Source organism: Sturnira hondurensis, unplaced genomic scaffold (genome assembly GCF_014824575.4).
Source record: "Sturnira hondurensis isolate 20B ecotype Veracruz unplaced genomic scaffold, ASM1482457v3 Scaffold0017436, whole genome shotgun sequence".
Lineage (NCBI taxonomy): Eukaryota > Metazoa > Chordata > Mammalia > Chiroptera > Phyllostomidae > Sturnira > Sturnira hondurensis.
Genome location: NW_028090067.1, coordinates 10,158,711 through 10,186,243, shown reverse-complemented (window position 1 = coordinate 10,186,243; position 27,533 = coordinate 10,158,711). Strand labels below are relative to the sequence as shown.

Genomic DNA, 27,533 nt, shown 5'->3' with positions numbered 1-27,533 from the left:
CCTGTAAACACAACAAAGGCTGGAATCCAGATACGAGATACTCAGAGCACTTTCTGCAAGAAGCAAAGTTACTCCACTGGAATGGACGGCACAAGCCTTGGGACTTCGCCAGTGCCCACGCCGACCTGTGGGAGAGCTGGTTTGTCCCAGACCCTGCGGGGATATTTAGACTCCATCACCAGGACAGCTGATAGAACTCGGCAAGTTTTCAATGTTGTCTGTGTAAAAACCTGCAAGTGTCCACTTGTAACCTACTCTGACACCATTCTTCAGGAACGGTCTCCAATACGAATGACGCACAAGGCAAAAACCAGAGACCGCTGTGTGCGGCTAGGAACTTGGGTCCCGTTGGTACGGATTTACTTCCTTCAGTGCAAGTGGTAACCATGGAAATCAAAATTATGTGAGTGAAACTTATTGTTGGAAAGAAAGAAGCCCATCTGGGTTTCAGCCATCGATTTGCTTAACTCAGTGACAATTATATAAAATTGAAAAAATTTTCTAAATGTATTTTTCACATGGAGGTACTTTTTAACAGGTTGCCCATCTTGTCTTTTGTATTACATTTAAAATGTGAATGTCTGGGAAAAAAATAAAACAGTCATTGATTTTGAAATGATTTTCATTGTAGAATATAGTATCCTATATAGTAAATATAATAGGTGGTAAACTGATCTCAGGTTTAAAGGAGGAAAGAATACCAGTGAGTCTTGCTACAGAAAAGCCTATAACTTAATCATTCTTAATATTTTTTTATTGTAAAAACCATCAGACTTTCAAGGGAATTTAAAAACTTTTTCATTGTTATTTAATGAAAAAGTCTCACACTGTCATGTATGGGATATGTCACCATTTACCACTCGCCTGTCATATTTAATGAAAAACACCATTGTTGTATGCTTTGGAAAACCGTCAAACCCATTCTCCAGTAAAGTATCCATAATTTAAAGGGTATTTTCTCCACTTAAATAAAAGCCAATCTATGTAAGGCTACACATTATCATTTCCCAAAGCAATACCTAGTCACATGCTTTACATAGTCCCGTGAAAAAATAACTCGATTGTTCCTAATCCCTGACGCGAGGCACCTCCAAGCACCTGCACAAACATCCATGTAAACAGCAGTACAGTACAGGATTTAAATAACATGAACGACTTTACACAGCTTGATCTAGACTAAAGGAAAACAAAATCCATCAAAGCCACAGCTACAAAGCATGTTCAGATTCACAACAAGGATTTGTTTCTCTTGTTAAAAAAAAAGAGGCCATATAACCTTTTAGGAAAAAAAACACCTGATAAACATTTCATATTGAAAAGCATGCTCCTTGGGTATAAGTGATCAGGAACCAATGCGCATGGCATTTCCAAGTCCCTGGCTTGGTATCTGCCAGGCCTAGCCACCCAGACTGTAGCACCTTGGAGAACGCATTAGAAAACCACAAGGGTACGTTACTTCAAAACAAGCTTGCCATAAGGTTACCTTAGTCCACAGTAGCAAAGGGCAATGATGCAGAGGGAGAATTTTTAAAATTACTGGCTTGTTACATTTAACTAGTGAAAAAGTTCTGTATTATTTATAACAGTACATCTCATGTACATAAAGCACCAGTTTAAATAAGGTCACCGAACACCTTCAGCTCCTTGTTTGTTGCTCAGCCTGAAGGTGCATTTTTCATCACGATCTACGTTACATCCTTAAAGTCAAAGAGGATAAAATTCGAATGGTGATGGATACGGACAGAGAAGCTCAGCTCCTTCCCTGTCAAATGTAAGTCTGTTGAATAAAACACAGAGGTGGCAACGGTAGTTGAAAGGCCCACTGTGTTCTCGGGAGCCCACCGTCCCAGCAGCACGGCTCCTGCCTGTTAGAGGCTAAACACACCGGGGTGTGGAGGCCAAAGCAGCAGAGGCCAAAGCAGGGTTCCACGCCCTGTCAGGCAAGGCCACCCTTTAAATTTGCACGAGTAAGTGACTCTCACAAACAATCACCACCGGTAAAGAGGCCTGAGCGTGAACGAAACTCCACTGAGGCTTAACTTCTTGTGAAAATCAACACACCTGCCTCTTTCCTGGTGGTAATTCTTATTATTAGTATACCTTTCTCAGGCATAAAAGGGATAACGGTGTATCTAGATTTATGCTAATAATCTAATATGAATATTCAGGCTGCTGCATTTTAAAATGGCAGATACAAAGTGACTCCCAAAAGAACATTAATTTCCTCATAAATGAAAAAGGCTTTATAAAATGCTGGAATGATGGTTAATTCTAATACAAAAACTCTTATAAAAAAAACCCCTACATTTTCCTTCTACACTACTTAGGTTCGTACAGTTGACTCTACCACACAACTGTATCAGGGCTGCATCACCAGGGTAAAACGCTAACAAAACACTTCAGTTAGCACACTGAGGGCTGCTTCTTGATAGCTGCATTAAAACTGCAGCGTTTGAGCAGAGCTGAGAAGCGCCGTCCTTAGGAGCAGGGGCTTCCTGCCCCCTGTTCGAGCATCCCACAGTGATTGTGAATGGAAGGAATCTGGTCCGTGAACGACTGGCTCATCCACTGGCCGTTCGGAGCATCACTGAAAGGCGACTCTCCACCACCAGCTGCCGTGGGGAAGGGGGAGAAGGTTAGCTGGTTCCGTTTGAAGGCTTTCAATGATCGAATTAGGAGATTTAAGTCTCCAGTGAAGGATAACTGGTGTTAAAATAGTTAGACAAGCTTCTGGAATATAATGAGAACTTTCTGTCCTATTTTCAGATATAGGACTAATAAATCCTCATTTGTTATTCATGGAGGAAAATGCTGCTGAGATGCCGTATTAAAGTTAGTGACAAGGAGAATGAGCTGGAAGTTTGTGTAGTTAAACATTAAGTAACCATCACATTTTCCCTGTAAGTCGCTAAGCAGATCTTTATATTGTAATTCCCGTTCTTCAGTAATTTACTTTTAAAAAGAGCTTTCCCCGCGCAAGGCTGACAAAAGCCAGTCCTTGAGAGCACACACCCAGGAAGAGGAACGTACCTAGCCCGTTCGAAGAGAAGCTGCACGGCTGGCTGCCGCAGGGAATCGCGTTGTAAGCACCACCGTATGCCGCTTCGTAACCTGGGTCGTATTTTTCTTCCTTAACAGCCATCTTCTTTGCATCCTCTGTGAGGAGAGTGAAGGGATTTAAAGCTGATTTTGTGCAAAATTTTTTGAAAATAGCTTTATTTGGAAATCACGATGCTATTTTTTCCTCGAATGGTCATGTATACTGAGATACATCTTTTTCACTTTTCATAACATATACTACACTAACTCATAAGAACTGTTAAAGCCTGTAAGATTTAATTTGAGGTGGGTTACAATGTCTCTTACGGCCTCGATGCCTGTCGGAGCACCAGATTAGCTGGAAGCCCATAGTAAAAAGGAGATTTTAACAGTGACTAATACCCATTATCAGCACTCGGCCGCATATATAACTGCCTTCTCTTCTGCTGTTAAATCACAGCAGACTTTCTGCAGTGCGTACATACACACGAAATGACACCGAGCAGCGATGACAGGGACTCACCTTGGGCAAGCTGCAGGTCAAATGTGTACTGAACCTCTTGGACATCCGTGTTTCGTTCAATGCCTTTCAACTGATCTCTTAAGTCTTTCAGCTTAATGTAGTAATGCACTTTGTCCTGGGCTCGAGGGAACTGAGCGCACCTGGCACTGGAAGATGGCATCACATAGCAGAGCTGGAACCACACAATTTTATAGTTACGTAAATCTTGTAATTCTATCGAATCCACTCCTATTGCGACTAAAAAATTTGTCTTTCTTTGGGCTAATAACCTGATACTTGCCACATACCAATATATGAAAAATCAATAAAAGTAGTTGTGTTCGAGTTCAAATTTGTAGTATTTACATATTAGAGTCAATAAATCAAAAACAAGTCAGCTACCCGCCGTGTTCATCTATCCATTAACAGTTGCAAAGGTCGAAAAAGGACGGAAGTCTTCAGTGCAGCCTCCGTGCCCAGCTCTGTCTCTGTCCACCTGGCTCTCTTCCTCCAGGGCCATCAAGGCCACCAGTTGCAGAGGGAGGCCACGACAGTACAATAAAATGTGTCTGGATAAATATTCTCCCTTACCCCTTCTAAAACACACACACACACACACACACACACACACACACACACGGTAACATGGTCTATTCTCTGCCCTGCACCTTGCTTTTGATATAAGTCTGTATCAGAGTAAAAGAAGCTTCATGTTTATAAATGTGTGGTGCTTTTCATCCATATTTAACCAGAGTCCAACTGTGGGCACGTACGCTGTTTCCAATCTTTTGATATCGTAAGCTGTGAAAAACCTTGTACATATTTTATTTAGAGTATGTGTGCGTGTATCTGTTGGATAAGTTCCTACAAGTGGAGGAAAATATCTGTTTTCTGGATGGTGGTGCAAACTTCCTTCACAGAGCACGACTCTGACACACGGAACAGTGAGACTGCCAGGTCATGCGCTTTCCGGGTCCAGCTTTTGCTGTTTTTAAATGGCCTCCTTACTGAGTACTACGAAAAAAGCATTATTTACTTGTTTTGTTTACAAGGCTTTGATATGTCGGTACAAATGCTACCAGGTTTCGCAATGGCACCTTCTCCAATCTCAAAATATCCTTCAATTAAAGGGATCCAGAAACTTGAAAAAGCAGATATTTTTTATTTCAAAGTTGAATCACTAACCTTATCAATAATTGCATATTTTATGATAGAGAATAAAATGTAAACAAAATAAATGTACTCCCAGCTCATTGTAAGAGCTAAAATGACCTGCCATGACATGATTTGAGGTCGCTGACTATTGCACTGCTATAATCACACAGCCATGAGCCGCACACACATGTAAGAGTTAATAATGCAGTGCTCGTTAAGAAACAGCGAACTCAAGGTGGGAGTGGAAATGGGAGGGAGGTGGGGAGAGCTGGGGGGGGGGCTGGGACGGGAGTACAAGGCAGGAAACTATACTTGAACAACAATTAAAATGAAAAAAAAGAAACAAAAGAAACAGCGAACTCGCACAATTTTACCCACGAGTACAGGGTAGGTAGGCCTCCGTCTGGAGAATGGTCTGTGCTACAACCCACTTTGTCAATCGCATATTCGCTAGAAGTTAAATGCCAAAGACAGGTGGCGGAAACTTTATTCTGAGGTCCCCAAAAACACCTGTCAGCACACTGGCTTCTCTCTCATTTAAAATGCCATCTATAATACACAGGTTTGTGAGTGTGTATTGTTTTCTTTTAAAGCTGTAAACAAAACTGAAAACTATAGTTAAGAAGAGCGGTTTGAACCAACGTCTGCAGAAGCTCTGCAGAAATGGCAGAGTTTGAAAACCACTGAGTTATTTCATAAAGCCTCCATGTGTCAGATGTTAGTACCGGAGCCAGTCACATTGGCTAGACGTGTCTGCAAGCGGCCTGCACCATTTATATGGCTCTCAAATGAAAGTGCAGCAATTACACTTGTACTGATTGGGGTACCCACATTTTCATGTTTGTTTCACAAGGAAGTAAGGGCTCACTTACTTGAATTTGATAAGAATATGCCATTAAATAGATTTTGAATATAGTATGTGAGCCAGCTCCTCTCAATTTTTAGCCAAATAACATAACACCATTGAGGCATTTATCTGATAAATGTTTCTTTGGAAAAAGAAAACAAAACTATATCAGTATCTAAATTAATTTATACCCATTAGTTCAAGTTGGTGTATAGATACTATTAAAAAAATACAGTGTTTTCTTTTCATGGGAAAATTTAAATAAACAGAGTAAATAAAAAAGATAAACTAGCTAAGAAAAAGTCATATTTAGCTGATTTACAGATGTAATTTTAATGACTTACAGTTTCTGTGTCTGGAATCTTATGAGGTTGAAGTCCAAATTCTAAGTTCTTAACCTTTACTCCAAAAACTTCTTTACTAAAAATTTCATAAATACCTAAAATGAAAGACAAACATATTTACATTGCCCATAATGTTACCAAGGAAAAAAGATAAAATTAAAAGTAAATCTTACATTTTCCATTAAACACTGCTATTCGTGGCTGATATTTCTGTAATTTCTGTACTAGAATACGTCCTCCTTCACGAAATTCTTTACTAAAATTAAATTAAAAAGTCATCAAAATATAAGTATGGCAATATTTATAATATGCTAAGTTTAGACAGTGTTCGATGAAAGAGCCATTTGCACCCTGCTTGTAGGTTCGGCTTAGACCAACCAGTGTGGGCGGAGTTCTAGCCTATAGAAACACACGCTTTGCAATTACCTGGAAAGGTCCTTGCTCCCTGGGGTTGTCCTTTCCACCATATTGGTGAATCCGATACCATACTTCCCTGGTAAAGTGTGATCATCCACATGGCTCAGCTGGACCTCACTCAGTCCCGACATAAAGAGACACTTCCCTGCGAAAGAGGGTTTAGTTTATTTCCACAGATGGTCAAAGGTTTCTGCCCTAGGGACTGATGTGGGAGTCTATATCCTGTCCTTGAAATAAAAAAAAAACAAAACAGGCTATAATATTGGCCAAATACCCTATCAAACAATTTACTATGTCCTAGGTACTACACTAAGCCCTTTGCATGGATTACCTCATTTGATCATCGTAGGTATCTCATGAGATAATTACTATCATTATTTCCTTTTCATAGGGGGGTTAAGGTAAATGTCTGTTGAGAATACACAGCCAGTCAGTATAAGAAACTTTGAAACAGTTCTCCTTTTTAATACCTGGTGATATTACCACCTGCCCCTGGAATACCTCAAACAGATAAACATACATCGAATGGACTCAGAACATTCGAACACCTGGACAGTGGAGAAAGTGAAAAGTTCAAAATTCTCTAGAGCCGGGGGGGTAGGCTGGGTGGAGGAGGGCAAAGAAGGAAAAACTGGGACAATTATAACAGAGTAACAATAAAAAAATTTAAAATAAATAAGCAATACAATAATGGAGACAATACGCTATTCATTCCAAAAACATACTACTGTCATTTACCCTGGATGTTTTTCCTGTTAGTCTCAGATAATCAACTACTATTTTCGGAGGGCCTCCACACAGCAAACCTGATTCTGTGAGGCCGTGCTCCGTAAGACACTTATACGCATGACAATGACAAGAGCAGTAACAATTTTAAAGCTCACTCTACAAGTACGAAGACCATTTCTGCTAGATACATAGCATCTGCAGAGAATGTCTCCAATCACGGCACTTCTGAGCGTGACTGCTGATGGGCAAGCCTTCACGTCTCCTAGGAAACATGATCAGCAGGAACCTGGATCGGTCAGCACTCTGCCTGCACTGGCCGAGCGATGTTCGATAGTCGCTATGTCCGTACGTAGCGACTAAAAAGAAATCTGTACACAAAGTAGTAAAACTAAGAGAAAGTACTCCTTTTCATGCCCCTCTACTCTCAGAAGCCAAAATGCTAACCAGTGATGTGTCATTCTGTACACACAGAAAAGATGTATGTACATTTACATATATATATATATATATATGTATATAAATGCTTTTTATTAAAAACACAATTTGGTTTTTAAATAAAGCTAAAATATGAACAAAGATATCTAGTTTAAAAGTAAAATAATACTACAAGAATGACCACTCACAAAAATGGTTTCCAGGTCCAGGGTAGTGATGCCCCTTGTAAGCAGCCATCAGTCCTGGGTTGATGCCAATCTGAAAATAAGTGCACGCATTTAGTGGGGTTCAGGCCTCATGGCTTCTGTGCAGGAGTGCAGGACACAACTGCACTTGTTAACATAAATTTTTAATTTGGCACTATAAACAGGATCATTGACCAATTCCCTATGCTTGACCTGAAAACAGTTATTCCATTCTGAGAAGAGAAATTTCCTTTATGTTCAAAGTTTTGTTGTTGTTTTTAAAAACCAGTTTCATTCCCTCGTATCTCTGGGCCCCCACTCCCACCCGACTGGGCTGGGAAGATAGATCTGGAGCAATCAGTCAACTAGTGCCAGGTCCAGCCACACGTCTGCTTGTCAATTCTCAACAGGCATCTCCCTGCACATCACCCACACAGCTGTTTGCACGCCGATGTTTCTTACAAGCGCAGACAAAAAGCAAAGTTCAAAATCAATACTACCATTTATGGAGAACTCCCAGAGGTCATGCAATTTAGGGAATTACATGGATTATTTAACTGAATTGCACCCCTGCGCGGGAGGTGCTATTATCGGCCCTGTTTCACCAGTGAGGAAACTGGTGTTCACAGAGGCTAAGGCCTGTCTGGGTCAAACTCACAAGGAAGGATTGGGAACCAGGCAGCCCCACGTGGGAGTCCACCTGCTTACACACTCCCAAATAACACGACCTCGTGAAGGTAACACCACGCACTGCCAAAAGGGTTCTCAGAAATGATCCTATTTGCATGGACAGAGTCAGGTGAATCCACCAATGCTAGCTACAAAACCAAATGAGGACTAAAATCCTTACGATCACAATGTCCAGATTGAAGGTCAAAATATCCGGCAGAGTCTTGGTCAGAAGTTCAGCTTCTGAAACACCATTAAAACGGTCAACTTTTCTTTTCACTTTAAATGTGTCTGTAATTTTTTCTTGTTTTTCTTTTGATTTTGTGGACTTGGCAGACTTTTTGGCCTCGGCAGGTTTTTTGGGTTCCACTGGTTTTTTGGGTTGTGTTGTTTTTCTTTTCCTTCCCTTTTGAGTCTCTGAAATACAATGAGTTCCAGGATATGATGCAGAAAACCGTAATTGCAAACTTCAGGCAGCTTTCCCAGAAAAGGCACCCCATCAACATTCTTTTTATCTTACTCTTCTGTTTCCCAGCATCAGTCTCTCCACAGTGTCTTCCCCCTGTTTCCCCCTGGAACTGGGTTCATGCGGCCCCATCCCCGACTCTCCTTCCTCTGCTGGATCTTCTTGAGAGGAAACCTCCGTAACAATCATAGACTGACTTTTCCCACAATCTTACCTGGCATCTTGGCCTCCCCCACAGATACAAAGTATCTATGTACTATTTCATAGGAATTTTAAATGTCAATACATGAACAGTTAAGTAAACAAATGAAAGAGTAAATAGATAGCAAAACAGGGGAGAGGAAACATTTACTCCAATATCCTCATAATTCTGGCGGTAGAAAGCCTCAAACGGCCTGTGGGCTTGTTTTAGAGATTGTGAGTGGGTGCGCTGTTCACACACGGCCAGAAAGGTGACTTTAGTGGTACTGAGGACGAAATCTCTGGCTGGCAATATTTTTTCAAAAGGCAAGACCAGGGATCCGACCTCAGGACCTGAAGCAGAGTTTCTCAGTCTCAGCACTACTCACATCTCAACTTAAGGTGAATGACTTTCAGTGGTGGGGTCCTGTCCTGTACATTATAGAACATTTAACATTCTGTATTCAACAGCAACCTTGGTCTGTGCCCACTAGAGGCCAGTAGCACCCTGCCAGTCATGACACCTAAAGGTGTCTCCAGATAATGACAAATGTCCCTAGGGGCCAAAATCACCTCTAGCTACAAACCACTGCCCCAAAGTATCCAACAGGAAGCCTTGCTTTTCTTACCCTTAGTTCTTTAACATCACTTATAATTTCTCAGGCTCCTACCCCACGCTCCTACGGTTTGGTGTCTCTCCACCCTGGCTTCCCGTCCTTCCTTTCCACTCCCAGGCCAGGGGATCTGCCTCCACTGGCTTATAGCTGGGACAGTCCTCGTCCGCCTGCCCGGAAACACAGAAGTCAAGGGCAGGGGTATCACCAATGCCCTGGAGTTAGATGTGTTCCTGGAATCACAAACTAGAACTCTGGGCACAGCTCTCACACAATACTGCTGCCTTCTCTCCACTCCCGAACCCAAATCTATTCCCCTCCCTTGCAATTCTCTATCTTGGTGAATGGCACCTCCTTCGTCCAACTGCCTGGGAGTTACTTCTCGGTTTCTCTTTCTCCCTCGTCCCTACGGGAAAGCTGTTTACCACGGCCAGGTAATTACATAATTCTACCTCCTGAGTAGTTCCTAATTCTGTCCTTCAGCACCTCTTTATTTCTTCCCCAGATTATTCAAAGAGTCTCTAACACACTCCTTCTTTCCAAGTTCTGCTTGCTCTCTACCACGTGATCTATTGCCTATAATACTTGCAGATTGATATTTTTACTTTATTGATTGATTGATTGGTTGAATTTATTAGGGGTGACATTGGCTACTAAAATTATATAGGTTTCAGGTATCCAGTTCCAGGCTGATATTTTAATTTTTTAAAAGATTTTATTTATTTATTTATTTATTTTTAGAGAGAGGAGAAGGGAGGGAGAAAGAGAAGGAGAAAAACATCAAAACATCAATGTATGAAAGAAACATCAGTCAGCTGCCTCTCGCATGCCTTGAACTGGGGACCTGGCCCGCAACCCAGACCGGGAATCGAACCGGTGACCTTTCAGTTCTGAGGCCAGTGCTCAATCCACTGAGCCACAGCAGTCGGGGCCAGGCTGATATTTTTAAATGCCATTATACTAAAGTCACTCTTTGCTTACATTCTCTCAACACTCCCTATCGTCTTTAGGATAGGATGTATTGGGGTGGCCAAAAGTTTTTTTTTCTTTAAGATGACGCTAGTAGCACTTCATTGTCTTTAACTTTATTCGAAATATTTTTGTTGGATTGTATTGTGACAGCTGTCATACTGGCATGCACTGAAAATATTCAAAATTGGTGAATTTTTGTGTAGCTGTTTTAATATTGAAGATGGAAGAAAGTAAGTGACATTATTGGCATACTATGCTTATTATTTCAAAAAAGTAAAAACACAACTGGAACACAAAGAAAGATTTGTGTAGTGTGTAGAAAAGATGCTGTGACTGATCGAACGTGTCGAAAATGGTTTGCAAAGTTTCACACTGGAGATTTCTCCCTGGATGAAGCTCCCTGGTCAGGTGACCAGTTGAAGTGGATAGTGATCAAATTCAGACATTAATTGAGAACAATCAACGTTATACCAGGTGGGAGACAGCCAACATACTCAAAATATCCAAATCAATGAAGTTATTGGTGAAAATAAAAAGTGGGTCTTTTATTTCACAGAAAAAAAACAATTAACTTTTTGGCCCACCTAATACATTTTTCTAAGGTTATCAAGCCCCACTTGCCCCCTATCCAGGCTCATCTCTCACCATTTCTTTGCTATAACCCAGAATCCAATGATACAGAATCACTATTTTTTTAACTGTTATGCTTCTTCTTGCCTGCACTTTGTGCATGCTTCTCCCCGAGCCTGCGATTCTCCCCAGCCCGTTCTGCATGGGGATAAAGTCTCCTTACTCCTGAGTTTCTGAGCCCTGGGAAGCTGCCTCGGAGTCTCGGTGTGAGGTAGGGGTCCACCCCCTGGGCTCTCATGGCATCCCATGCCCCTCTTCACTGTGCTGTGTGCCGAGGCATGATGTTTGCTTACTTACTATTTTCCCCTCTTAGATTATGAGATATTCCAGGGCAGGATCCATGTTCTTTTATTCCCCCAATCCTATCACATGCCTGACGCATACTAAGTACTTGAAACATAGGTTCAACATTTTGCCCTGGCTGGGGTGGCTCAGTGGATTGAGTGCTGGCCTACAAACCAAAGGTTGCCTGTTCGATTCCCAGTTTAGGGCACATGCCTGGATTGCAGGCCACGTTCCCAGTAGGGGGCGCACGAGAGGCAACCACACTTCAACGTTTCTGTCCCTCTCTTCCTCCCTTCCCCTCTCTAAAAATAAATAAAATCTTTTAAAAAATTAAATAAAATAAATGGGTTAAACATTTTAACACTAAAATAGAACTGAAATTGATCATTAAACCTTTTCTTTAAAAAGTCAGCTGATCCAACAGCTAATTCTCTACAGTATCCTGGTGAAAACTACCTTGTGCGGGTTCTTGAGCAGGAGCTGGCTCTGCCTCTGGAACTTCTGCTGGTATTTGCTGCTCGTTCATAACTTCCGTGGTAGGAGCATCGGCCATCATTTGTTGAAATGGAAATGTATAAAAAGCTTGAGCTTGCTGAAGCGAATAGCTGAAAGAACATAGGAGGATCAAATTACCCAATGTAAGTTTAAATGATCAGCTACAAAAAAAATGGTCAGGATCCAAATATTTTGAAGCCAGACAAGTATTTATTTAGAGTTGACAACAGATGGAAGTGAGGAGAAAGTGCTATTCTCATAGGTACACACTCACCCAACCTTTGCTGAGTGCCTACTAACCAGACCTCAATTAACTCTCACACTGTTTAATGACAAGATGTGTCATCAATAAAACCTAACAGTCCTGCCAAGTCAGCCTGTAGTTTCTCTGAAATGAGATCATGGGAATTTTCTAGTAGAGAGACATGAAAGGCCCACAAGTTTTTGTGGTCCTACTTTCAGTATTTATTTCTCGTCACAAAGATCCCCCCAATCTGACCCTCCCCCAGCCTAACTCTCCCCTGGGTTTTGAGATAAAATTAACACGTAACACGGTGTAAGTTAAAGGTGCACAGCATGTTCACCGGGTACACTCGCATACTGTAAAGCGACTGCTACTACCACAGCCTCAGCTAACACCTCCATCATGTCACATAATTACCACTTCTTTTTTGTGGTGAGAACACTTAAGATCTATTCTTGTAGCAACTTTCAAGTAAATAATAGCATGGTGATGCTGTACATTGTTCCCAGAACTTGTTCATCTTTTTTTTACCTTATTGAATTTATTGGGGTGATATAGGTTACTAAAATTGCATAGGTTTCAAGTGTACAATTCTATAATACATCATCGGTATTGTGTGTTCACCACCCAAGTCAAGTCTCCTTCCATCACCATTTATCACCCCCCCACTCCCACCCCCGTTTACCCTCTTCTACCTGGAAGTATGTACATTGTAACCAACATCTCCCCAATCCCATCCATCTTCCGCCCTGATCTAAAGTTCTCTTAAATATGGGGGGAGGGAGGGAGAAAATAAATATATGTTGCAAGTTGAAATAAAATAAAGTTCTCCTTTCGTTTATTTGCCTGTTCATTCATTCATTCATTCATTCATTCATTCATTGGATCTGTTTTTTCGTTGTTGCTGGGTTTTTGGTTTTTCTGCTGCTAAATGAAGACTAGAAATTAATATTTGGTGAATGTCTGAATTTATGCAGAAAAAAACACTCTTGATCTTTCTTCTGAACATGATTTAAACTTTGTTCAAAGTGTTCTGTTCGCCATAAGGAACAGAGACCTTCACTGACAACAATTTCCCCCAAATATTTCCAATGACCATAAACGACTACACCTCAAGCTATTGCCACCAGCACAAAGCTAGGGAGGAAACACATTTTGTGAAACTCAAGTTACACTAATGCCAAATAATGCCATATGATACTCAGCAGGAAGAAAAACACTAGGAAATAAAGTGGGTAAGTGCTGCTTACCATCTGGAGAGGGAAGTCGTAGGTTGCATGTTCTGCAGTAGGGTACTCTACTTACTGGGTTTCGTTCTCTTTGCGTGTGGAGAAAGACGACAGAGAGTCGGAAAGCAGAAATTAGAAAGACAAACTAGGACACTTTGAGCAGATCAATTTTATGGCACTAATAAAACGGTTGCAGAAGGGGCGGCTGACACAGACACAGGGGGCTACCTGTGGGTGGCTGGGCCACCAGCAAAGACAATAGATTCGCAGAGGAAACCAGAGGCTCAATCCTGTTTCACAATAAACAGATCACCGGAGAGGCTTTTTATTTTATTATTTTTAAAAAGATTTTTAGAGAGAGAGGAAGGGAGGGAGAAAGAGAGGGACAGAAACATCGATGGTCTGCCTTTTGTACAGGCCCTGACCGAGGACCGAACCTGCGACCCAGGCACGTGCCCACCTGGGAATCGAGTCAGTGCCCCTGGGTTTTGCTGGATGATGGCCAACCAAGCCACACCAGTCAGAGCAGGAGAGGCGTTTTCATTTCAAGCTATCTTTAAGGGCAAATTGATTTTTAAAAGTTAAGAATTAGTAAGAAGGACATCAAACTGTATCTGAAGAATTTTATTTCTTTAAATATACTGGTCTCAAATTATGTAACTTGGGAACATAATTTGAGACATAATTTGAACAATGATTTAGCAAACATTAATATGAGAAAATACTACGCAGCACCTAAAAATTAAATGTGCGGACATTCTGTGAAAGCACAGAGAACACTTAATACATGTTTTAATGTGGAAAAGAATATAAAAGAGTACTGTAAACTAAGGCTACACATAGAAAAATAATGCAGCCAAGGACTAGAAGTTAAAATATAAAAACGAAGAGAAGTGCTTAAATTGTGCCTGGCACAAAGTAAAACGTCCTCCTTTTCCACACTTTTCTTTACTGCTATTTGCAGCTCTCTTCATAAATTGTTTCGGTGTTTTCATAAAACACTGAGTGTTTGATGTTTACGACTTAAATATTCTACTGAGGAGTTGGGTAAGGCCAGCTCACACTGCGAGATCCTGGGCAGTTTACCCCCTGGGAATCCTAGTAAAACAAACTGTAACTTCGTGGCCAGGGGCAGTCTCCCCAGAGGCTCACAGCCCCTTTCAGCGGGAATATATGAAAGTAAAGACCTGTGGTCACAATGAATGAGTGGCAAAAAATGCGTGAGGTCTGTTCTTAGTCCCTCGCACTGCCAGGACGGCAACCCTGCCCCCTCCCTCCCTCCCCCAAGCTTCCTGCTACCTCGCTCCGAGTTTCACAGATGGGTTCCATTTTGAGTGCTTCACAGAAACCCAAGCCCAGAACACACCCCATTGGCTGTGTCCACTGTGCACCCACGTTTTTGTGTGGGTCATGCAGGGGGTTACTGGACCCATGGCGTGCCATCATTCTACCCACGTGGAATGTGCCTCCTTACCTTTCCCTCAAACCTGTAGGCAAGAAGGGCACACTGTACACGGCACAATAGGTGGACTGGGGAGACTCCATTCACATTCCAAAAGGATTCTGAACCTTAAAAAATAAATTTCCAAAATGTGGCTCCCTTAGCATATGTAGAGGTAATTAAGGGTCTTAAGAGATTCTGGAATTTGGAAATCGAAAATTAGTATTTTCAAAATCAGTTAACTAAAGTGAAAAATAATGAAGAAAAACATTGGAGTTTTATTTTATATGTCAATTTGGAAAGAAATCTAGAAATCTATCTATAATATTTAAGGGATACTTTGTGGTAAGTTAAATTAGAACAGAAACAAAAAAAATAAAGCTATGGAAAATAGAATGTGTAAGTTCTAAGGTAACATACTATCTCTGAACGTTTACATTTAGTCTGACCATCTTACAGCTTCCTAACAGCAAGAAGAAAAGGAAAGAGGGTGGATTACAACGTTCTTATTGCTTGGCAAGCAAGCATGCCCTCTGTACAAAACCCTGCATGAACGTGAATGCTAGAAAACTAAAGGACTCTGGATAATCTCATTTTCTTTTATCTAATAGTAGTTAAATTTGTAAGCAGCATACACTTCTTTCATCCTTAATGTAAATACATTTGTTGTATTTATATATGGTAACTGCCACTTCATAACTCAGAATTCTGCAATGCTGATGAACAGTAATTATCTCTGTATGAGGGGAAGAGCTACATACAAAATAGCACTCAGTCAAGTCATTCTTCCTCGCAGGCACCCGGTTCCCTCACCATGAAAATGAGAGGCGAGATTTGGTGATTTCTACATTTGTATATGGAGACTGTGTAGAAAACAGGGCCAAATCTGTCCAGACTCCAGACACATCCCAAAAGAATTTTCACTTTTTATAACTCTCTGATATCAAAGTTACAAGTATGAATGATTTTTTAAAAAGACTTTATTTATTTGTTTAGAGAGGGGAAAGAAGAGAGAGAGAGAGAGGGAGAGAAACATCAATGTGTGGTTGCCTCTCACACGCCCCCTACTGGGGTCCCAGCCTGCAACCCAGGCGTGCACCTGACTGGGAACTGAACCAGCGACCCTTTGATTCACAGGCTGGCACTCAACCACTGAGCCACATCAGCCAGGGCTGAATGATTTTTAACTGATTTTAGAGATGGGAAGGAAGAGAGTGAGCAAGCGACACAGATTTTTTGTTCCACTTATTTATGAACTCATTGGTTGCTTCTTGTTTGTGCCCTGGAGGCAATCTCCCTGGAGGTTGAACCCACAACCTTGGCGTATCAGGACGATGCTCTTACCAAATGAGCTACTTGGTCAGAGAGGTATGAATGGTTTTATTTCCCTTTGTTCACTTTTCCCTATCATTTACATTTGTCCCTGCCTGCTCTATGTGCTGCCTCCTGTCCCTGACGCTACCCCCTCTTCCTCTCTCCTAGCTTCCCCACGCACTCCCTTTCTCCCGAACTGCACTGCTCCAAGGGTAGGTTTTTATAGTCGTCTGAAACTGACAAGGTGTGTATTTTCCTGATGAACTGTGTATTTCCCAACAGTCTTTCTTAAAACACACACACACACACACACACACACACACACAGCTGACCAAGGAGTCCAGTTAATTCAGATTATGCTGTATTTCAGAAAACTAATTCTTGAAGGTTTTCTCTAAAAGGAACAAGTCCAACTTCTTTGATCCACAATTGTTTTGCACTATTTAAGAGACTGCAGTTGCTCTTTCTAAATACACTTGTCCGAGTCCATTCGGGCCACCACAACAAAACACCATAGACTGGATGGAAAAGGAACAAATACCTATTTCTCACAGTTTTGGAGGTTGGAAAGGCCACTGTCAGGGCGGCAGCAGATTTAGGACCTGGTGAGAGCCTGCTTCTGGGCTCACAGAGGGCTGCCTTCTCCATGTGTCTCCATGTGGCAGAAGGGGTGACCGGTCTCTCCGGGGATCTCCTTTACAAGAGCACTAATCACCTCCTAAAAACCACGCCCCCTCACCCCCCCCCACCAAATACCATCACACTAGGGAAGAGGCTTCAACATGTGAATTTGGAAGGACATAAACATTCATAGCAACATTCTATTATCTTAATTTAAACAAATTTTATTATCTTCATTTCAACAAACAACACTGAATATTTACAAAAATATCAACCAGTGCTAAATAATCCAAACGCTCAAGTACAAAGGACTAGTTATACAAACTATGATGGAACACCGTAACTATTTAAGGATCACATTCAATATTGTTTAAGTGGACGTGTGTGTATTCACCACACATCACGGGCTACGTGCTGTGCCCAGTCCACCGAAAACTGTCACCACAAAGACAGAGAATAAGCCAGAGCCCCCAGTCGGTTTAGCTTCTCTTCATGTAGCACGATTTCAAGCTTCCCCACTATGTGGTCATCTTTGGTGCTCAGAAGCAAACAAAATAAAAACACTTCAGATACAGCCCCATCATCCTGAAACGGAGCGGGGTGATCGACTTCCCCACCCTGGAGACATCACAGAACCCAACGCGTGGGCTCCACTGACGCCCGCAGCACATGGTGACTCCCACTGCCTTCCCCACCAACGGACACTTCCTCTTCAACCCCTCTCCTCCATCTCACATCTGGATCACTGATTTTTTCACACCTAAACAAAGGACTGCGCCTCTTTTTGTAAAAGATGACTCACCCTTCCAGCCCCTCGGGATTGCTGCGGATTCTGAGTCAACCCATCAGTTCCAAAAACCCATCCCAGAGTTAGGTCACAGATCTCATCATTTTGCCAGCACCCTGACGCTGTTAAACTTCTGAAGAGAATGAAGTTGGGGTAGAAGTAGATGGCATATCAGTACAGACCTCCCTTCGGCCTGCCCTTAACTTTTTCAGTAGTTAGCCAGTTTTGATTTCACCTAATTAGACTGCCATCAATCCACCTTCATCTTGCTCCCTCCCACCCCCTTTTCCCACACAAGTGCTTTGGCGCAGTTGTTAGGGAGGCAGCCTTCGAAGCCGCCCTGCCTGGGTTCAAACTTCAGCTCTTTAACCTCTTTATGTCCCAAATTCCACATCTGTAAAATGAGAATACTTGCACCTTAGTTCGTTGGTTATGAGGATTAAATTAGTCAACAGGTGTAGAACACTTAAAACAGCACCTGGGATATACTCAGTTTGCCATGACAATAACAGAACAGCAGGAAGTGATGAAATATTTGAGCACCTTCTGCCATCATCCTTCTGATTACTATCTAGTCTAGTGTTGTTATCTAAAAGGGAATGACCTAGCTTGGTAGGCCTTGCTTTTTTCTGCACTTATACTATAGCCTAGTGGTCACTAGTTCCTTTTAAATACGCTCAGCAACCACTGAGAAGGAATCATTTCATTTAGGATCAAAGTCAGTAAGTTAAGAGGGCAGATTCCACCTTTGGGAGAAACAGGGGCCCGCACAATTATTCTCTGGCTTCAGACCCCTCTTCTGTCACCTACAAGTTCTCAAACACTGCTGCATGTGGCCTTTCACTTGAAACCCAGCTCATCCAGGCCAGGACATGCGATTTCTGCCACAGCAGCTAAAGTTTCCCTAAAGGACCTCATTGGTCTTTAGTTTTAAATCTCTTACAGACATCCATTCCCCCATTTCCAGTCCGCAACCACTTTTTTTAGATGTTAAAAAAATAAAAATCAGAACTAAGTGCTTATGTTTCTGTCACTACTAACCCCACATAAACTAGGCAGAAAGCCCAGACCTTGCTTGTCCTTCTCGTTGTCCTCACCTAACCAAAGAAGTTCTTCTTGCTCTCTTTAACACTTCTAGAATGCCTGATCTTATTCGAGGGTTAATGCTCCCTGTCTGTATTCTCAGTGGTCCATGTGACACTCTCTCCAGTCATTTCCGATTTGGCATCTTGTTTCCATCTTTGGTAAATGTCTTTTTCATGCTCGATCTCATTGGAAACATCCTGGCTCTATTCTTCCTTTTTCCCTCTCTGGTTAGGCTGTACGTGCTTATGATGGCTCTTGAACTACTTTCTCCTTTTAAAAGAGTCTATACCCATAGAATTTTTTCTTTGAATTTTTTGAAGTTAATCTTCCAAAGTAAAAGGCAAATTCATCATTTTCCAGCATTCCATGCCATTCCTTGATTAGTGCAAAGTAAGGGCGACAGAAGACCACTTTCTTGGGATTGTCTGGGGCCTGTCATTTTAGAATTCTCAGGGATAAGCTCCTTACAGTATTAACGCAGAATTCTCCATGTTTCCTGAGGATAAAGTTTTGCAAGTTAAAATTTAAAAATGGTCTATAACCCTATGGATTCAGCAAAGACAGAATATAAGTCCGTTTTGAGCTAAACATTGTACCAGAGACCTATTACTTTGCTTTATAAGACACTGAGTAAGGTCTTATTAACACGTAGTTCATCTGATGGTAGGTTTTTACCCAAGTTTCAATTCTGATCTGAAGATCGCAAGGGTGAGATTGATTTTCATGAGTTTTGCTGAATTCTTTTATTTGTAAAGTTTCTGGGAAAGAAGTGGAGTACTTCATTTCAGGATTTGACGCACCAAGTCCCCCTTTATCTACATGTATCTCTTCCTAAAGTCTAAGACTATGTTAGTTACTTAACTCTTTCCACAGAATGCTGATTCACAGAATGTCACAACCGGATCATAGAGATGCCCTATTTTACAACGTCAGCAGGCCCAGAGAAGTGAAGTACTCCACTTCCTTCCTTAACTTCAGGGCCCATTAGCCACTGAGCGTGAGGATAATTCTTCATAGGTCTATCCGTATTTTAGTTCAATATAGATCACTTTATTTTTTTAAAAAGACCTTGCTATTTAACATGTCTAATTTTTTCATTTGCTTTTCTGCCAGTTCAAATCTCGAAATCTCTGCCTTTGCAATACATTTTCTTCTACGCGTCCAACACTCCCCAAAGGACAATTTCAAAGTAGACTTTTGTGTTCGTCCCCAAGACCACTAGACATTTTTAGAAGGCTTCTTGGACTGTTATCCAGTCTCAGAATTCAAGAGCTCTAGGCTGGCAATGGTATCTACCTCGTGGCCCCTAACGATGCTTTCAGCAAACCTTTGGGGGAAGGAAGCCACAGTAAACCTAACTCTAAAAGGCAAACTTCTGAACGGATACGATGATACTGCATCTTCACAGCTCCTTCGCATATAATAACGGGTGAAGGAAATGCAGCCAAGAATGGCAGCCAGAAATACTAACAGGAGACTGCTGATTGCTTACTAACGCATTTTACCACCGGCTAGAAGCCGGAAACGACAGAAAAGAGGGGTTCAAGTGCTACAGAGGCCGCGTCAGGTCAACCCGGGCGAGGAGTGGCCGGAGCAGGCTGGCAATGCGCACGCGCGACGCCGGCCTTTGTACCGAGGCCTCCGCACTTAAGACCCCCTGCATGTGTGCGTGTGTGCGTGTGCGTGTATGCGTGTGTGCGTGTGTGCGTGCGCGCGCCCGCAGGCCTGCCTCGCCGTGAGGGGCGCGGGGGGAGGGGCGGCGCTCCGCCCCGGTCTTACCTGCCCGCGTTCTCTGCTTCCATTCCCTGCTGCCGCTCGCCCGAACGCCTACTCTGGCCAGGCCAGCGAGCCAAGTCGCTGTAGTATCCTGGCGTATGTACTGCGGTTCGACGATAAGGAGTCTTGGACGGATTGGCGGCAGAACTGGGTCAGCAGCTACCGCTGTAGCTCCTCCCCCAAGCTTCTGGTTCCCCCTCCCCCCAGTGCAAACCCCACTTTTGCGGGGCGCTTCCGTTTGTTCGGCGCCAAGTCCCACGACTGTGGGCGTCACGTGTCAAAGGACAGCCCAATCGAGTGTCCGCCTGCCGCTTGGCCTTCCGGGAAGGGTGGAGGACAAAAAGGTGGGAGGGTGAGCGCTCCGCTGACGTACGTAAGTTCTTGTCCCCCCCCCCCCCAGGACTCTTAGGGGGGTGGGCGGGGGGTGGAGGTGAGTGGGTGATGATGTCCTCTGGGGACGCTGTGTAGGTGGGGTGGTTATGCTTGTCGATCAGGATTACCCAGGCCTTTCCACCCAAAATTTTATCCTGGTCAAAAACTATTTTGCATTAATTATCAAGCGTGTTGTGGGAGAAAGAAGAGTCCATGGAATCAGAAAACCCGGGAGTCCTGCCACTGTCCCATCTTGGGCCTCAGGTTCCTAATATACAAATTGAAGTGATTGTGAAACTGCTTTGTAAAACTTTACATAAACTATTGTCTGCTTTACCTTGGGTGTGTAAAAATATCAGTTTGAAGCCTATGACAGTAGATGCCATTCAGGCATCTTTATAACCTTGGTTATGAGCATGGTTTTCTTTATAACCTTACAGACCAACCCTATTTTTTTCTCAGTGGCTCTTACAGGTCTTTTTTGCCTCATTAGTTCTCAAGTTGTCATTGGTGCTGTACAAGGATTTAATTAAATAACTTAATGGTGATGGCTCTTTTTCTCTAGTTTGCATGATGAAAAACATGGCTGCTGTATTAGCTTTTCCCAGTAAGCTGTGGTAACAGCTAACTCCAAAATCTCAGTGGTTTACAGCAACAAAGGTTTATTTCTCTCTGATGTAACATGTGGGCTGGGAGATGGCTGTGCCTCTGTGCTTTATGTGGTTTTTTCATTCTGGGATCCAAGAAAGGGCTTTCATGAGTAAATGCAGAATGATTAATTTGTATTATGTAAATTACTTAAATAAAATTTTTAGTATTTTAGAACTTTTCAGAACCTTTACAAATACTGTGTCCCTTAGTAGGTACTACTCAACCTGACTTGTGGTACGTATATGTAAACCCTGGTACTTTTTCTTTTTTTCATGCAAGTGCCTAACTTAAGCTTTGATTGTGGCATTCATTTCAGAGAGGTATCCACTTTCATAGACTGGTCTAGCACAAACACGTTGCCAGGCACACACACATTAACACACACACACACCATCTACAATGAAGACATTACCAGACAGGCAGATACACAAGCATATGCACACACGCGCACACAAACACATGCACACACGTGCACACACACTCTAGGTTAAAGAGCCATTGAAGAGCCAGGCCACCTCCCAGAGCTCCTTTACTTTAGGAATCTTGGTTGATTTCAATAAATGATCATTGGGCTACTTGTTTTTTCTCCCACTCCTATACTTTAAATTTCTTTTCTTTTGTTTTAAGTTCACTGATAAAGAGTGAACTCTGAAACCGTAGGCACCCATACTTGATCCCAATAAAAGCAGAACTCCAGGTCCGTGCACATGGGTGCACTCACTCACTGTCTAGCTGCAACCTCACTGTAGGGCTGCAATGTGCTTTGTAATTTGCAGGTCTTATAAATAATAAACCTGTATCTTTTCAAAGTTTCCTGATGGCTGTAGCTGAAGGGTGTCTTGCAGCCATAATAAGAACCATAAGGGCTGGTTCAGTCACATCATTGGTTGGTGATAGCCTGAGACCAGTACAAAACAGTAGGTATCCATTGGTTATTTGTTGAATTAATGAATGAACAGCAATGTATCCATCCTCTTTTTCTCTGGTTTCTAACCACCATATCACAGTCTAGAAAAGTTTTAAAGCAGGTGCCTTCTAATTGATTTCAGAGAGGTAATTCTGGTGACGGAAAGTATGTGGAAGAGCTGCAAGCGCTTCTCAGGAGGTTTTCACTCGGGAAGAGTTGTCCTTGGGCAGCCAGCATCTCCCTCACTGTGGGGCTGCGCCTTCTGGGTCTGCCACCCCCATTCATAACCTCAGTGGACTAGGGGCCTCTGCTTAGTTCCGTCTTAGGAAGAGATTACTAGAAGATTGTTGGGGAGCAGGACATTGCACTTGGGAATGGTGAGGCAGTCAACAAAGTGGCTCCTGTTCCATCATGTCTCGCTCACCACCCTGACTCTACCTGGAAGACAGACTTGTTCTGCTGTGAGCTTGACTGGGGACGCCTAGGAGAAATCTGTCTTTGCCAAATATGTCTCTTCCTCCAAGAGACCTTGTATGATGGGAAAACGAAAGAAGGTGAAGTCACTTCACCTTGTTTCCCTTTCCCTCCCAGTCCCCCTGTTCCTTTCAAGAACCTAGTGAGCTTGCTTACAGTGGTTGCCCAGGGAAGAAAGCGATGTGGAGGGATTAGAAAGGCACAGAAAAACTTTGAGTGGGATAGATATGTTCATTATTTTGATTTTAAGAATGGTTACACAGGTGTACCCGTGTCAAACCTCATCAAATTTTATGCTTTAAATACGTGATTTATTTTATGTCAAAATACCACCCTGTTTAAAAAGTATGTCATGATTCATGTTATGCACACAACCACAATGCTTTGGAATTGTCTTGCAATAACCTTTTCTGAACACAAATCAATCCATAACCAAAGCACAACCTAAAAGTGCATAATTAGATATTGCCGATTTCAGGTTTCCTCATTTCCAGTAGCATCATAGCACAAAGGTGTATAGCTGTCTCAGTGTAGTTGTTTCAGGCCTCAAAGGACATCCGGCACAAGGACAGAGTGCTTTTTAACTTCACTCACTAGGTGACCTCACCTAAGCACTCGCTGCTCGGCGTGCCAGGCTCCACCCACTTGTTAAAGGCAGTTAACACCAGCAATTTGTGCATGCAAAGAGACAAATGATGCACCAAGGCAGCCAGAGCCAGCCTAAGCCTTGAGACATCTGCCAGAGAAATCTTGCTATGGGGGAATGATGAGGGAGACAAACACCTGGGCTAGGAAAGGCCTGGGAATCAGTTTAAAAACAAATTCTGGTCCTGGCCCCAAGTCCCACTTCTGCCCAGTTCACAAGTCCACGCTGTAGTGCCCCCACTTTCCTCTCTGGCAGGGCCCCAGCCCCTGCACGTTCTGTCTGGTCTGATGGCCGACTGCTTGGGCTCCTGAACACACTCCTTCCCGCTCTCTGACCTGCTGCTGAGTGCGAGTGCCCTCCGAGGTACAGTCAGCCCCTGGACCTCGGCCTTTGGGTGTGTATCTAGGGCCAGTGGGAGTGCAGCCTGCAGCTCTGAGATTGAAGGGGCACAGGGAAACAAGGTGGTGGGCCTTGGCTGGCTCGGCTGGCTCCTGCAGAGCTGTCTTTAAATTCCGAAGGCCCAGGCTCCAACACTAAGAACCACTGAAGGCTGGTCTCAGGCCAGGAGGGGGTTTGGGCTCTCAGTGCCCTTGTGCTTTGTACACAAGGACTCAGGGTGCAGAGGTGGAGGGAACGATGGTGTTCTGACCCCACCCCACACTGCTGAGAGACTTGTTTCCCACTTGGTTTAGATGTGAATTGGGAACCTACTAACACTGCCCACTTTCCCTCCCTGCCCAGACTGCTGACCATGCCTGCGGGAGTGCCCTGGACCAGCTACGCAAAGATGGTGGCAGCCAGCCTCCTGTCCATGTTCGCAGGGGCTGAAGTGGTGCACAGGTACTACCGGCCGGACCTGGTGAGTGCCGGAGGGTCCTGGTTCCTGGGTCTGGGACCACTCCGTTCTCTCTGAAGCAGCAAAAGTGATCTTAAAGTCAGGAGCACATCTGCTTTGGGCCTAAAAACCTTCTGATGGCATCCGGCTGCATTTACAGCAACGCCATGTCCTCAGGGCCTGCCTGCGCTAACACAGTCTTCCCCAGAAATCGTACACAGCCTTAACGTCTTACACAGCCTGGCACCCCCCTGCCAGGGCCCTTCCATCATTTCCCCCTTGTTCCCTCTGCTGCGGCCACACTAGCTTCCTTGCTGTTTCTCAAGTTCATCAAGCCTGTTCCTACCACAAGGCCATGCTTTATTGCTTCTTGGAGTGCTTTTCTCCCGGATCTTGCCTCGATGTCCTTCACGACTTCAGGTCTCTGCTCCAGATCTCCTCCAGCAGTGAGGGCCCTTTGGATGGCTTCAGAGGAATTGCTCTCTCTGTCCTTTGTCCCCACCGAGCACGGCACACTATGTGCAATTTATTCCTTTGTCTCTGTTTGCTGCTTGTTTCCTCCACTAGAACGTAAGGTCCACAAAAGGCCTGTGCTGCAATAAGACGCCACTTTCTAACCACTGTGATGACTACTAATTAAAAAAAAACCAGCTAATGACAAGGTTTGGTGAGGCATGGAGAAATCCGAACCCTCGTATAGGGCCCTGAGGAATGTCGAAGGGTGCGGCCGCTGTGGCGAACAGCCTGGCAGTTCCTCAGTTAAACCTGGAGTCGTATGTCCCAGCCATTCTGCTTCCCGGGTTATACCCGAGAGAAATGCAAACTTACGTCCACACAAAAACTTGTACATGAGTATTCATGGGAGTAGTCCCATAGTTTGCCATGTATAATGTGCACCCACACTTCTGGCTCAAATGTTCAGAAAAAAACTTTTAATTCCATTTTTTGCTTACTTCTATTCAGATATTTGTTTTTTTTTGTATTTTAAAGTAATTTTAGCATTTATTTTTAACGTGTTATAGTACAAGAAATTTTATATAACAAATAATTACGAAACAAAAACAAATACAAGGTACAAGAAATTTTATGTACCAATAAGTACCATGTATAATGCACATCCTTATTTTCCCTCAAAAATTTGGGCAAAAAATGTGCATTATACATGGCAAAATATGGCAGAAAAAGTGGGCACAATCCAAGTTGTGTGTCAGCTGATCAGTGGACATACACAAATGTGGTGCACCCACATATAATGGAATATTATTTGTTCCTCAGAGGAAGTGAAGCACTGATATGTGACAACACGGATGAGCCTTGAACACGTGCTCAGTGAAACAAACTAGTCACCAAAGACTACATACTGTGTAATCCCATTTATAGTAAGTGTGCAGTCTATAGAGACAGAAGTGGATGAATGATCGCCTAGGGCAGTGGCTCGGGGGCGGGGAGGCTGTGTGAAAATAGGGGTGACTGCTGATGGCTCTGGGGTCCCTCTTTGGGGCACAGCTCTGAAGTTAATGGTACTGATGGATGCACAACGTCGTGAACAACTAAAGGCCATTCAGTTTATGCTTTCAGTGAACAAATGGTATGGTATGCAAATAATCTCACTAAAGCAGTTACCAAAAAAAAAGTGACCTTCTCAGGCCTTTCCCAACCATCTTTCCTGAATGCAGTTTTATATGTTTTTTCTTGCTGCATGGTGGAGAGGCAGTAAATAGCATGGGAATACATTTCCACGTAAGGATTTTATTCAGATTTTTGATCTGTTAGTTGGTAGTGATGCAAACTCTCCCTCTGTGAGTTCTGTAGAACTTAAGGCATACATAAGCTGGATGGTAAAGCCATAAATATAGGGCTAGAGAGGAACTTGGTCAACCATGGATTCTCATAATAGAGACTTATCATTGAGGAGCAAGGGACTTTCTGTTCTTTTTAACTTCTTATTTGCTTTGAAGTTTTTCAGGTCACATTTAATTACAGTCTGAGAAAGCCCTGGCATCTATGCTTTGTTTTGTTTTTAATAGACAATACCTGAAATTCCACCAAAGCCTGGAGAACTCAAAACGGAGCTTTTGGGACTGAAAGAGAAAGAACACAAACTTCAAACTTCTCAACAGCAGAAGCCTCAAAATACAACTATGCCAAGAACTCTGTGAATAAGAAGTCTTAAATATATATTTTTGCAGTTTATGGAGTCAGACTACTTGCCTTCACGTACCCAGTACAACGCTAACCACAGGAGGAGGTGTGCGGTAGATAGTAACTGATCCACTGAGGTTTATTTACCATTTCACCAGTGTCTTGAAAACCGCCAAAGTTTATATCATCAGCTTCTTAATGTGGTTGGATATTTAGTTGTGACCGTCATGTGAGGTAGAGTGTTTGCAATGATTCCTGCTCTTACAATTCTTCCTTTTTTTTTTGACATAGCACTCTCATGTTTATTGCCATGTTAGCCACGGTACAAAAGCAACCCCGAACCCCCATCACATAAGTGGGTGACAAAGATGTACATACATACAATGAATTTGTCCAGCCATGAGAAAGGGGGATGTCCTGCCATTTGCCACAAGATGGATAGGCCTTGAGCACATTATACTATGTGAGATGAACCAAACAAATAGAAGAGTATTGTTACGCTGTCACTTCTGTACGGAACCTAAAAACGTCAAACTTGTGAAAATCAAAGCAGCAGAGTAAAATGCTGGTTAGCAGGGTAGGGGGAGTGGGGGTAAGGGTGATGGCGTTTAAGGGAACAACTTGTGTGAGTAGGAAAAACTCCCATACTCTAATGCACATTGTGGTGACTCTAGCCCCACAATTTTCAACCACGTGCCTCAAGGGTTTTTAAAACGGGTGATACCTGACTGTTTTTAGTCAGGGGCACGGACCTCTTTTCCCTTAGATTATCAGAGGAAAAAAATGGCAACAGCCCACATGACAATAGCCCTCTGGTATGAATGAATCAAAACTATACTCACCTTTTTTTTGTCAGATTGGCAAAAAAATATATTTTGTGTGTGCTGCAGAATTTTAATACATAGTTTATGTGTGCCATGAGATGAAAAAGGTTGAAAATCACTGATCTAGACAGTAATACTGTATTTTAATTAGGTAATGTGATAAATATTGTTACAACAGCAACTATCTACAATATATAAATGTATCAAAGTAACTCATTGA

General features: G+C 42.8%; 3 protein-coding genes across 7 annotated transcripts in view; 2 read left to right on the top strand and 1 right to left on the bottom strand.

Moving 5' to 3' along the window:
- The window catches only part of GLT8D2 (glycosyltransferase 8 domain containing 2), a 32,557-nt gene extending 31,498 nt beyond the window's left edge, over positions 1-1,059 (top strand). Inside the window, exon 10 of the mRNA XM_037067821.1 lies at positions 19-1,059. Coding sequence (XP_036923716.1) covers positions 19-191 — 173 coding nt within the window. The 3' untranslated portion in view covers positions 192-1,059. The remainder of the gene's footprint in view (positions 1-18) is intronic.
- TDG (thymine DNA glycosylase) lies at positions 749-20,547 on the bottom strand. The gene is made up of 10 exons (XM_037067820.1): positions 20,466-20,547; positions 11,926-12,074; positions 8,504-8,739; positions 7,657-7,726; positions 6,314-6,449; positions 6,061-6,143; positions 5,888-5,982; positions 3,563-3,734; positions 3,031-3,156; positions 749-2,612 (listed from the first exon to the last, which is right to left on the bottom strand). Exons 1-10 carry the CDS (start codon positions 20,486-20,488, stop codon positions 2,479-2,481), a joined length of 1,224 nt encoding a protein of 407 aa, XP_036923715.1. The 5' UTR covers positions 20,489-20,547; the 3' UTR covers positions 749-2,478.
- Positions 20,548-20,710: 163 nt separating this feature from the next.
- UQCC6 (ubiquinol-cytochrome c reductase complex assembly factor 6) lies at positions 20,711-26,971 on the top strand. Of its 5 annotated transcripts, none has more exons than XM_037067823.1 (4): positions 20,755-20,835; positions 23,768-23,859; positions 24,254-24,371; positions 26,375-26,971. In XM_037067823.1, the coding sequence occupies exons 3-4, from the start codon at positions 24,264-24,266 to the stop codon at positions 26,504-26,506; spliced, it is 240 nt and encodes a 79-aa protein (XP_036923718.1). In that variant the 5' UTR covers positions 20,755-20,835; positions 23,768-23,859; positions 24,254-24,263; the 3' UTR covers positions 26,507-26,971. The 5 variants fall into 5 exon arrangements, with proteins under 5 accessions (XP_036923722.1, XP_036923719.1, XP_036923718.1 ...); XM_037067825.1 differs by having other exon boundaries at positions 20,757-20,831; XM_037067827.1 differs by lacking the exon at positions 23,768-23,859 and having other exon boundaries at positions 20,711-20,831.
- Positions 26,972-27,533: the final 562 nt, after the last annotated feature.